The sequence below is a fragment of the Lepisosteus platostomus genome, chromosome 4 (genome assembly GCF_059453375.1).
Source record: "Lepisosteus platostomus isolate fLepPlt1 chromosome 4, fLepPlt1.hap1, whole genome shotgun sequence".
Lineage (NCBI taxonomy): Eukaryota > Metazoa > Chordata > Actinopteri > Semionotiformes > Lepisosteidae > Lepisosteus > Lepisosteus platostomus.
The window spans coordinates 30,234,850-30,248,190 of NC_142614.1; the positions used below are offsets into that span (position 1 = coordinate 30,234,850).

At 36.3% G+C, this 13,341-nt stretch overlaps 1 protein-coding gene across 3 annotated transcripts in view; it reads left to right on the plus strand.

Moving 5' to 3' along the window:
• The window catches only part of LOC148673110 (spindle assembly abnormal protein 6 homolog), a 51,197-nt gene extending 39,870 nt beyond the window's left edge, over nt 1–11,327 (plus strand). For all 3 annotated transcript variants that reach the window (XR_015935938.1, XM_088629386.1, XM_088629387.1), the window contains one exon: nt 9,804–11,327. Coding sequence is in view for 2 of the 3 variants with exons in the window: in XM_088629386.1 (XP_088485512.1) it covers nt 9,804–9,895 (92 nt within the window). In the remaining variant the exon portion in view is untranslated. The remainder of the gene's footprint in view (nt 1–9,803) is intronic.
• The last annotated feature ends 2,014 nt before the right edge of the window (nt 11,328–13,341 follow it).

Genomic DNA, 13,341 nt, shown 5'->3' on the forward strand with positions numbered 1-13,341 from the left:
TGGTAAAGTAGAGAAATGAGCACCTAGACCGCACGGGGGAACCCAGGTGGCCGACTCGGTTAACTGACTCGGCAGCCTCCTGGGCATGAAAACATGAACACCCCTGATTCTCGGAGATTCAGTAGAGAATCAACGACTGGGAGCTAGGCCCTCAGGGGTAGGGAAGGAATGGGAAGACTCCCCTGACTCGCTGAGAGTCACTTTGAGAGGCGCCGACCCACGAACAGGCTATGCCCTCAGGGAATAGAAAGGGAAGAGGGAGACTCCCCTGACTCCTTGAGGAGTAAATTCAAAAACTCTAGATGTGTGTATTAGCAGGGTTAGTATTTAAATAGGAAAGATATAATTGAATGATAGAGGAAGGGGCGGAGCACCCCCCACTGCTCGCCTAGAACTCCACCTATCAGTTTCCATTTAATTTACTTACTGTATGTATTCTACAGATGCAGCCATTCAAAATGGGTGAGGTATTTCGCGGCATACCCCGGTGGGCATGTCGCAGTATCACGCAGTATCACGGTGTCACATGGTTAACTATCCGGCGTCGCCTTGTAAAACCGCCAGGGGGAGCTTAACCTCTCATGTACAGCATTTGAGCCTTTAATTTTGAACTGTGTATTACAGCATGTTAATCATCAGTAATTAAAATGTTGGTATATTTTATGAAAGCAAGATTGCTCAGTTGGACAAAAGTACACAACCTACCTTTATCAGAAATATTTATGCATCAAAGCCTTTACTGAAGATATTACTAATAGTATTAATAATGGATGACTTTGGACAAGCTGTATACTCAAAGTATAATTTCTTTAGCACATTTGTACAAGCAATTGGAATCTGTCCAAGTCATACTTTGTCAGGCATTTTGTTTTTCTTCAACGGGCATAAAAACTTCCTTGCTTTTAACAGGGTGTTTCATAATTTCTAAATACGAAAATGATTTTAAATGCGACACCTATCATTCAACTAGAGCTTAAAATATCACAAGGATCCTCAAGAGCACAGCAAAGAGTGTATTAAAAGACACTTGTATTTATCAACGCTTTCTTTTCCGTATACCAGATTTTATGGAACCACTTCAGAGGGGTGTCAGCCAGTCAGATTCCAGGAATCGGCACTTTAAAGGAAAAATACACACCGGTATTCCATTTCTCCCTAACGATTTTAAGCATCGAAGTATTTAACTAGCATGTGAAATAGCGTGTGAAAAAGTGGTAGTTTTAAGCTTTTCTGCTAATATAATATGGAATCGCGTATCTAAAGAATTCGTGTGCTGCGACAGGGCTGTGTAGGGCTGTTTCGCCTGCCTGTTCATGCGAGCTGTCTTGTAGCCTACTGGTCTAGGTGCGTGACTACCAACTGGCAGGTTGTGTGTTCGAATCCAGCTGGTGCTGGACTTTTCATTTTTATGTATTTATTTTTTAATCGCGTAACATAAACATATTACCGTATGCAAACTGTACTGTATACAGTATGTATATGTATATTTAATGTCTTAACTGTGCCCGTTTAAGTATTGAATATTCATATCTAATTTTACCACTGAAGGGAAATCTTAGTAGCTGAGCATAAAAAGAATAGGAGCATACTGCAACGCGTGTGAAGGCCATAAACGATATTAATTTTGGAACATAAACATACAGTATATGGCTGGTCTCGGTACTTTAAAGAAAACATACACGAAACATGGTTTCATTATGACCAGAATCGGTCTTGAGATATTTTTAACTTGATTTACAGTATTTGAGAGGTATGTCTTAACACCGATACTACAGTGCTTAAGTACTGCTCACGTATATGTTTCTAGGTTTATATTATGCATTTCATACGGTCAAATTACTTTTGAGCAACTAATAAGAAGCACGAAACGGTATGCATTTTAGTTTCGTTTTGTGCTGGGACCCGTGGATTGATTAGAGATATCAAGTACATACAAGTCATTTTTTAAATGTTGTAGTTCGTCTTGAAAAAATGTTACGAGTACATCATCTATCAACAATTACACAGGTTCTGTTTCCATATTGCGGATTTTGGTTACGTAATATTATTTTCTAGATTTCACGTTGTGAATATATGATTTGGGCAAACAGAGCCGCAAAGAAGTACATTAATGGTTGTTGTTGTTTTTTTTTGCAGTTTTATCTAGAACAAGCGATGCTTAAACCTTTGTCTGATTCTTGTGAAACTATCCACACGACAGTTACAGTTCCTAGGAGTTGACTTCAGTGATGTCACTGATGGAATGTTTCTAAAAATCCATCCTCTGTAAAACGTCTTCTCTAGTTGTCCTGCATATGTATTCGCTAATGAAGCTGTGTGTTCTGAGCCTGGATCTCTACATTTCTGTATGAACCAGCTTAGAGGGCTAAAGACAGCTTGTGTTTAAATTGAGTGTAAGGCAATTTATGCTTCTAAAGTCATGGTCAGCATTTATTATTGTACTGTGCTGTAAACTTTTTCTGTGCCTAGTCACATTATTTTATAGCGTTTTTATTGCGTTATTAAATCCGGTGGCGCTGTGTGTTAGTTTCCTGACTCCCATTATTTAAACTGCGACACTGATCATTCATTTCTAAATAAACTTTATTTTATATAGCGTTTTAAGCGAATAGGTAATTAGATTGCTCATAAACCTAATCGCTTTTTCTACATAAACACAGCGTGATTGCTCTCTGAAAATGCTTTTCCTTTATTTTTAAAGTAGGCTCAGATTTCAACTATAGATCGTATTATTATAAACTTTCTTGGAAAAATGTATTTTATGTAAACCATGTTTGCTATTAATTCATTTAGGGCTAAAATACGTTCATTGTCTTCCAATCGAGTCGAGTTGACATTGGAAGCCTGCCACACCAGGACTGTTAAACCAACGCATTAGCACGTCAAAGCCCATTGAGCCAGTATTGGCTTTAGTATTCCCCCCCTCTCCCCTTCAATTCAAGGTGTTTTATTTGCATGACAGATGGGTACAAGCAGTGTTGGGTATGTATATTGTAACGCTTACGGCAGACAGGCACTGTGTAAGTGCCGGCGCACCAGAGCAGCGCACCGAGGGAGCGTCTGCATTTATAACTTAGTTTTTAAAATTAGTCAAGCAATATGAAGCATCTCCTTTTACTTAGTGCCTGAGCATAAAAAGAATAGGAGCATACTGCAACGCGTGTGAAGTCCATAAACGATATTAATTTTGGAACTTAAACATACAGTATATGGCTGGTCTCGGTACTTTAAAGAAAACATACACACCAGCATTCCATTTCTCCCTAAACATTTTAAGCATCGAAGTCTTTAACTAACGCGATACCGGAGTCCACAAGCATACTTTTAGAATTTGATTAAAAGGGAATATAATATGGAATCGCGTATCTCAAGAAATTAATAACGATATAATTCTATTCATGTTGCAAAAGAACTGCAACGGACATAAAAACTCCCTTGCTTTTAACAGAGCGTTCCATAATTTCTAACCACGAAAATGCCAGGTGAAAGGATTTGTAAACATATTTTGTTAAAGCAAGTCAGTTTTTACCGCAACACATACAATACATTTTTCCAAGAAAGTTTAGCCTTTGTCACTAATGAAACCACTAAATAAAGACATAAATATAGAAATCTTAAGATTTGTTTTATTTAATGTTGGTAGCAGGATGAACTGTCAGAGAGTATATTTTGTTGCAGAGTTGCTGCAAGATGTTAACAGTGAAAAAGGTATTTAGAAATGAGTTATTTCAAGATGAAAATTTTCAGAATAATTGCAAATCTAGCAGGATAGAGAAAGCACAGAAAACTGGCAGTTAGATTGATCAGATTAGTATGAAAAGTCATTTAGCAAAGGGAACGAGAAGAGTGACAAACTAGTATACTTTAGATCTTTTTTTCTGAACCAGGGAAAATCTGATCATGTTTCCCTATAACAATAATAAAAAACTTTATTTGATATATCACCATTAAAGGTGGCATCTCCAAGCAATACAGTAGATGTAAAAACAGATAAAAGGACCACAGATTACAAAGTAAATGCATATAAGAAAGACAAGCAGTTAGAGGTGCTACCAAAATTAGAAAATGAAGCAGATACAGACACTAAGTCTTCTGAAAAGAAAGGTTCTGAGGTTAGATTTAAACTGGCCCTGGTGTGTGTGTTTGTGTCTGTCTGTCCTGTGATGGACTATTAATTACTGTACGATTTATAGTGGAAATCTGAGCCTAGATATAAAGTTAGATATAAAGTTAAAATCTCGACAAAGCAATGTAGGAAATAGAGAAAATAAATCCTTTCTGACATCTAAAATCAGTTTCAATCAAGGTCTCTAAAACGAACAAGAAAAAGAGGATTTTCGGAGGGCAATTACGCTGTGTTTATATAGAATAAGTGATTTATGAGCAATCTAATTTCTTGTTCGTTTAAAACAGTGAAATGTCAGCTGCAAATGATCGCACCAGAAACAGCACTCTCTCTGCCTGTCATAGACGTTCAGGAAAGGCTGAATGAAGTCATGTCAAGTACAATAATTCGGTGATCAATAATAACAGTTGTAGGACAGTATATAAGGAGGATAAGGATTTTGAAGTTGACTCGAAATCTGATAGGTAACCAGTGCAAGGACTTGAAAACAGGTGTAATGCATCCCTGATAGGATTCTTGCTGTCATATTCTGAACATATTGAAGATTGCTCAGTGTGGATTTAATTTCCCCAGTGAACAGGATGTGCATTTATTAATTCTAGAAAAAAAGCCTTTCTTGATTTCTCTAGTTCTTAGTTTCTCTAGTTCCCTTTAAAATAAACTATTATTCCACAATGCAGAGTATTACATGGCCAGTATTTACACATGATATTTGTGAGTTAAAGAAATTAACACAAGCAGCTTTTGGAGATTTAAGTGTTGGCTGAGTTATTGCAGGATAAAAGACTAGAGATGTTGGCAAGAAGAAGATAATTTGCGGAAAGCTGAGGAATACACTTATAACAAGAACACTTCCTAATGGGGTTAGGCATACTTTTGATGAAGATGATGAAGTTAACAGACTATATGTTTACATACAGTAGATACTGAAATAAGGATTGTATTTTAGATTATGTGTAATTGCTGGCATTGAACTGTGTGTTGGATGCACATGAATTGAAGGAATGGGCAAACATAGGTGATGCGGATCCACAGAGCCAGCATATTAAGATGTTTATAATTAGAGGCAATTTGTTTAAATAACTAGGTATGGATACTGATGTGCAAGAGAGGTGGAAAGGCTGTTTCCTTAAGCAGCACTATAAAATGTTTTATTCTCAGTGAGATGCTGCCATTTCATAGTGGGTTTCTAACACTGTGTATAGTTCCATCCACACAGTGCCTTTACTTCCATTTCTAATCTCTTTATCCAGTACAGAGGATTTGGAGCCTATCCCAGTAAGCAACAGACACAAGGCAGAATACACCCTGGACATAGCGCCAGTCCATCACAGGACAGACAGACACAAACACACACACACCAGGGCCAGTTTTCCCATAAACCAATTAACTTACCAGTATGTTTTGGAGTGCGAGAGGGAGTCATATCACACATATGGAGAAAAACCATGTAACCCAGAGAGAACATGTAAGCCCCACACACACAGGATGGCAGGAATTGAACCTAGGACCCCAGTGCTGCAAGATAGCAATGCTAACCACTTTGCCACCATTATAAATGGATGGATATCTTAGTTATCTTTCTAGTTCACAGGTTTGCATGCATAATTTAATTTTGAAAGCCACTGAGACATCAGGTACTACTGTTTTATTTATGAAAAAGAAACAAAAAACATACTAACAACTGTGCCATCCTACTCCTTAGTTAATACATTTTATTATTCATAAACAGTTAACATTGTTAGCAAAATATTTTGAATTATATTTAACCCTATTTTTTCTTTAGTTTTGTATTTAACTTATTATATGATAGTCAGACTTAATGTATATTTGAACAATGAAAATATATTTTTATAAGATTTTACATTAAGCACTTAAAATTAATATGGTTAATAATAGTAAACTGTAACATGCTGTAACAAGATCGGTTAAACTGCGAAGAAAATGCTTTCAGAGAAAATGTTTCAGGTGTGAAGAACATAGATCTCCAATGCAATTTCAACCAAACCTGTTCCCACACACCCTGCCCCCACTACCATTAGAATATACACAAAGCACTCAAATCTTTCGAGCTAATGATCAGGTGACCCGAGAGAGAGCGAGAGAAACACCAAGGGGTGCGGAACCAGGGAACTATTTACATGGAAAACGGGCGATCTCCCCAGACTGTCCGCCCGTTTCACTGTTACCTGGATACCTCTTTATTTAGAACTCACTAACACTGGTTTTTAGTTTAGAAGGATTCAAGTAGGGTTTTAGATGAAAGGCAGCGACCTTAATCAAGCCCAAATCATAATTGAACCCATTCAGAGCCTACATTACATTTTAGCGTTTCATTCTGAGCAGAAGACCCTCACACCTGAAGAAGGGGGATGTGTATTTCGCTGAAAATCTCGCCTGCTTCTACTTTACAACCGGAGTGCTGGCTGTGACGAATTAAACCGGTTTTACAGGTTTCAATCACAGACCATGTGACATGGGAGTCAGGAAACTAACACACAGCGCCACCGGATTTGATAACGCTATAAAAACGCTATAAAATAATGTGACTTGGCACAGAACAAGTTTACAGCACAGTACAATAATAAATGCTGACCATGACTTTAGAAGCATAAATTGCCTTACACTCAATTTAAACACAAGCTGTCTTTAGCCCTCTAAGCTGGTTCATACAGAAATGTAGAGATCCAGGCTCAGAACACACAGCTTCATTAGCGAATACATATGCAGGACAACTAGAGAAGACGTTTTACAGAGGATGGATTTTTAGAAACATTCCATCAGTGACATCACTGAAGTCAACTCCTAGGAACTGTAACTGTCGTGTGGATAGTTTCACAAGAATCAGACAAAGGTTTAAGCATCGCTTGTTCTAGATAAAACTGCAAAAAAAAACAACAACAACCATTAATGTACTTCTTTGCGGCTCTGTTTGCCCAAATCATATATTCACAACGTGAAATCTAGAAAATAATATTACGTAACCAAAATCCGCAATATGGAAACAGAACCTGTGTAATTGTTGATAGATGATGTACTCGTAACATTTTTTCAAGACGAACTACAACATTTAAAAAATGACTTGTATGTACTTGATATCTCTAATCAATCCACGGGTCCCAGCACAAAACGAAACTAAAATGCATACCGTTTCGTGCTTCTTATTAGTTGCTCAAAAGTAATTTGACCGTATGAAATGCATAATATAAACCTAGAAACATATACGTGAGCAGTACTTAAGCACTGTAGTATCGGTGTTAAGACATACCTCTCAAATACTGTAAATCAAGTTAAAAATATCTCAAGACCGATTCTGGTCATAATGAAACCATGTTTCGTGTATGTTTTCTTTAAAGTACCGAGACCAGCCATATACTGTATGTTTATGTTCCAAAATTAATATCGTTTATGGCCTTCACACGCGTTGCAGTATGCTCCTATTCTTTTTATGCTCAGCTACTAAGATTTCCCTTCAGTGGTAAAATTAGATATGAATATTCAATACTTAAACGGGCACAGTTAAGACATTAAATATACATATACATACTGTATACAGTACAGTTTGCATACGGTAATATGTTTATGTTACGCGATTAAAAAATAAATACATAAAAATGAAAAGTCCAGCACCAGCTGGATTCGAACATACAACCTGCCAGTTGGTAGTCACGCACCTAGACCAGTAGGCTACAAGACAGCTAGCATGAACAGGCAGGCGAAACAGCCCTACACAGCCCTGTCGCAGTACACGGATATAATCAAACCGTTATTAAATTCTTGAGATACGCGATTCCATATTATATTCCCTTTTAATCAAATTCTAAAAGTATGCTTGTTGACTCCGGTATCACGTTAGTTAAAGACTTCGAAGCTTACAATGTTTAGGGAGAAATGGAATACTGGTGTGCATTTTTTTCTTTAAAGTACCAAGACCAGCTATATACTGTATGTTTATGTTCCAACATTAATATCGTTTATGGCCTTCACACGCGTTACAGTATGCTCCTATTCTTTTTATGCTCAGCTACTAAGATTTCCCTTCAGTGGTAAAATTCAATATCTACAACGGGCACAGTAAAGACGTTTACAGTAAGTCTTTCTACGACAGACCAACGGACCACGAGTGCCCCTGTCGGTCAACCAATCACGCACCGCGGTATTTTGCGTCATCACGCATCACGATGCACGACGCCGTAGCCAATTACCTCCGGTACGTGTCTGTACCACGCACTTTGAATGGCTGCATCTGTATTTTCGATAAAATGTAAGTGCACCTGCATCTAAAAAATATATTCCTGATAAATTTATGACTTTGTTGAAGTTATAAGTATCAATAAGATACTATAAGATAAGTATCTTTTGATTAAGTTGATTTTTCTTTTTTCTTGGTTTTAAGCATATTTAAGGTTAGAGGTCAGTGTGACCTGCTCTAAATATTTTATTTCTCAACTGGAAACTAGAAAGCTGGATTTTGCTCAAGTTTTATATAGATTGTGGCTGCACTGTGAAGTAGTAGTTACTGTATGTTGGAAGGTAACTGGAAGGTTCTGGGTTTACATCCTGGGTGGGATACTGCTTCAACAATGTGCTTGCTTCAGTGAGATGGCAGCTATAAATGGGCACAAATGTTGTTTTGGATACACACATCAGTATAATTAGAGTTCATATACCTTTTCATGAAATATTTGAGGAAATAAGTATGAGATTTGTGTTCTAATTTTATTCAAGATAATTATCATTGAGCTGAAAGATAAAATACCCTCTTCCTGGTTCAGTTCCCAATGGCTCAGTTTATTTTCCTGGCTAGGACCTGTTCTTTCCCCAATGTCTTGCCAATCAAAGGGAAAAAGGCAAGTTCAAGGCAAATCCATGGCTGTCAGATGACATCCTTTTTGAGAGAAATTCTTTAAAGCATCGTGTTAATCTGATATAACAAAGGAGTGATTTGTATGAGCCTCATGTCTCTTTTTAATAATTTGTGTTACTGCCATTGTTCACATTTTTCAGAGTAAATGGTTAATATAATGCTTGAATTTATTAATCTTATGGTTTAAGAAATCAAACGTTATAAAGTCTAATGAAAAAGTGGGAGCTTTTGGACTGTTCCTTTTTTGCAACAAATACAATGTGTTGCTTACATACTGTAACTACTATGACTTCTGTTATAACCATGAAGAGAGAAAACTTCAAGGTTAGAATACTGGAGACCTCTGCTGTTCACTCTGAAGATTGTAGTTTGCAACATGTGACTTGGTTTAAGTTCGACATTAATCCAGCCATAAAAAATCTATTTTAGTAATCTTTATTACTAAAATAGAAATTCAGAATTTTCCTTAGTAGTTCAGTCTCAAAATGCTGATATTTCATGATTTTATTTATTCATTATATACAAAATCACTTTGAGGTATATTCTGTAGGGAAACGAATGCTTGTTTGTCAGGAGCTCTGGATGTCAGGTTAAGTTTTACTTCATGTTGAATATAAATGTTTATTTTAAGTGACTTTATAGTCCTGAGGACAGAAAGAATAAGTGCTAACTTTTAATGTACACAGAGTATAGGTAGTTTGATTACATAAGCCACAATGTTTTTAGAAATGGTTTTTGAAATTTTTGTTTAGTGAAAGGGGGACAAGTGGTATTTTACAGACTCAAGTTGATAAATGTCTTTTTTTTCAGGACCAAATAAACCTTTAGTGACAAATCGAGGAAAACCACAGGCCATATCATCTTATTTTCCTGGACAGCGTTCTACACTTCCTGCATCATGAATATGGATCTGATAAAAAATGAATGAACTGTTACAAGAAGATGAAACTAAGAAGGGAAAAAGTGGAAATGAAATTAAGAACATGTAAAAAGTAATACTTAGTGAGTGCAGCAACATTGCTTCATGTAAGGGACATCTTAATAGCTGTGGACCATTCAAACTGCCAGAATGCAGCCTGCTTTTTAGCCAGAACATTTCATCACCAACATTGGAGACCGTTAAATTCAGAATTGATACTGAATTAATGTAATTATTGAGAATTGAAAGGTTTATAATGAATTAAAAATCATTTGCGGTGAGACTACAATTGAAGTGTTTGGGTTTAAAGAAACAGTATAAGAAAAAAAAACATTTCTAAAAATGTTACTTGAGAGAGCCTTTTGAAATTGGTTTTGGAGTAAAATGTTAGCCATACTCTCAGATAAGCAATTCAGATTTTTTCTTATTTTAGTAGCATATGAAATAGAAAATATTTAGAAAAAATTATATAATTAAATTTCATTGGGCAGGTTTTGTGAATGTAGACATTATCCTTACCTTACATCCTTTAATTTTACCTACTTAAATGAAGAATATACATAGAAGTAATATTTATTTTGTTATTAAGTTCACATTTTCACCTAATTTCATCCAGTCTCCCTAAAATAAACTCTTTTAGCAGGACAGTTATAGATATGATTTTGCCATTCGAAGTCCAGATTACCTGTTGTTAATATAGCTGCAATGTATTGGCAGAAATTAAATATAATCATATATATACATTTTTTTGCCTGAAGATATTATGCGCATGGCCTCAGTGCTGCTTCAATAATTATCAGACGTATTTCATCTGACTGCAGTTTGCAGCATTTTATGCCAGAAAATCAATCCTGTTAAGATTTTAAACCATGACTTTTCAAATGTTGGGTCTCAGATGCTTAGGGGGAGTTGTTGATTATTTTTTCCCGTATTATAAATGTGACTCCATTATATAAAATTATCTTGAAAATGAGTCCTAAAGAAATATGTTTGTCATTTCATTATTTACACTATAGTCATCTGATTTTAAACATATTAAATGTCTTCAATCTAAATTATTCAACCTTACTCATTGGATGGTGTTAGGCTGATGCAAAGGAAAAAGGCTAAATTATAGTTTATAGCTATAGTTGCTCATGCTCCAGGTATCTTGATGTTAACTTTTCTGTTCACATTTGTGAAGCTGAGTTACAAAACTTTGTTTTTGTGCTTGTCCTGTTGTAACTTTTTTTCTAATGGCAAATCTTTAAATGTGTTGCAGTTCCCAAGGCATAAATTAATGATTTGTAGCAAAATGTATTATATATTTATAAAATACTGTATGATATCATACTATATGTTCATACAGATGTATTTAAATAAATTATTCACATGTATTTGTTATTTTGTAAATAAAGTATACTCTTGCAATAATACCTGAAGGTACATGTATTGTTTTGTGTATGTGAGTTTATAGCATAAAAGGGTAACTGGTGTAGGCATCCTCTCACGAGGCACCAATAAATGTAGAGGTTTGTGCATTGACTGGGACAATTATTAATTGTAGCAGTAAGTCACAAAATGATTCTTTGATGGCTATTAGAATCAACCTTGCGGGATAACTCAATGCACACACACGGATACTATTACACGAGAATACATTTATTAATGCATAAAATGTGCATATAAACATAACAGATCTTATAGTGAGGGTTAGCAGAATAAAAAAGGTATATATTCAATCATGGAGAGTTACAAACCAAGAGGGACATACAGTCAGAATACCATTCATTTACACTGTTTCATAAATGAACTTGTATTACAACTTCTACACTAGATACTCAAAAGCAAGAACATCACTCATAGGAATTAAATTAATATCAACTCAGGTTGAGGTAACAATTGAATTCTCGAGCTGTAATGCAGAATGTTGAATACTCATCCAATCTGTGTGGATTCAGATCTCCCGCAGACATAAACAGAGAAAGGCTTGCTGTGTCCAATTGGCGTTCTCTGGCTCGATGCCAGGCAGTGCTCAGTGCGGCTGGCGGTGTGGGAGATGCACTGCTGATGCTCTCTAAAGGCTGGCTAATTAGTTCTGGCTTACTAGCAGAGTTTGTGCACAGGAGAAAAGTGACTGTGGATCCAAGCAGGTCACACTCTTTAGGCAGGAAGAAGACCGGTTCATTCCTGATGTAGCGCTAGTTCTGAATACTGATTTCAGCTGTCCACAGTTACGACCGTGGTTCACTTGTTGATCAGGTGAGCTTTCGCGGTGGGTTCACGAGGCTTGCTGCTGAGCTAACCTCAGGTGGATCCTTTGGTTACGCGCTGGCAACCTCCATTCTCGACTCTTAGAATAAAGGAAAGTTCTGGCACTCGGACACACTGGCCGTTACGTGCTTGTCCGAGCCGAGTCTGAGGATGTCCAGAAAGCGCCCAGAGGAGCCCTGTGTTGCCTGTTTTACCTGGAGGAGCTACGGTCGTTCGTTGGTTGAAAGTTTCATGGGCATCCGTGACCCATGTGGGGTTAACCTGCCCTACCAGTTCCTGATTGGCTGAGGATGAGTAACAATGCACCCCGCCTTAGGGTTGTAAACAGCTTGGGATAAGACTCTCCCTTGCAATTTCCCAGACAGTAAGGCGCCAGAGATGACCATTTATTAGGGTTGCTGGAGAATCTCAGCATTGGGAGTTGTTCCTTATCAGGACACTCTATCAGCTAGAAAAACACCTTAAATGTGAACCCAATGGAATGGCCTTTCTGTATCCAGCACCACTGAGATGAGGGAGAGAGAGACTGGCAAGGGAGCAGCAAACTTAATTCCTGTATTTTATTAAGCCTTGCCGCTACACTGGAGAGAAGAAACATTTGCTAAATTGCTCACAAACATTTTAAAATGAAATGCTAAAATATATATTTTTAAAATGTAGGCTTTCCTAGAAAAACAAATCATAATAAAATTGTTTTTCTTTTCAAAGTTAATTTGAACTTAAATCATGGTTTGTGTTTGAGTAGCCAGGAATGAGTTAATGTCTTACTGCTTATTTCAAATTTACAGTGTGAAAGAAATATTGATTTTCATATTCTTTACAGGTGCCTTTAATGTTTGGTAAGATCTTAAATTTTCTAAATATTGTAACAGTTACTAAGTTGCTTATGTAATCAAGAGCAAAATTTAAACGCTACGTAAACACATTATCAGATCTAATTTTTAAAATAACATTACTTTATTCAATTGCTTTTTTCAATTGGAAACTTGTGAAAACCTAAGATAACTAAAATTATTTTTCAGAAATACATTATGCACACTGCAAGCAACATTTTTTCTTATTTTACACAAGTATTTTCACAACAAAAAAGAGTGTTTATAACTGTTATAAACATAAATAAGAAAAAATAATGTATGTATTTAAATAATCGAAAGCTAATTAAAGTACATAGATTGA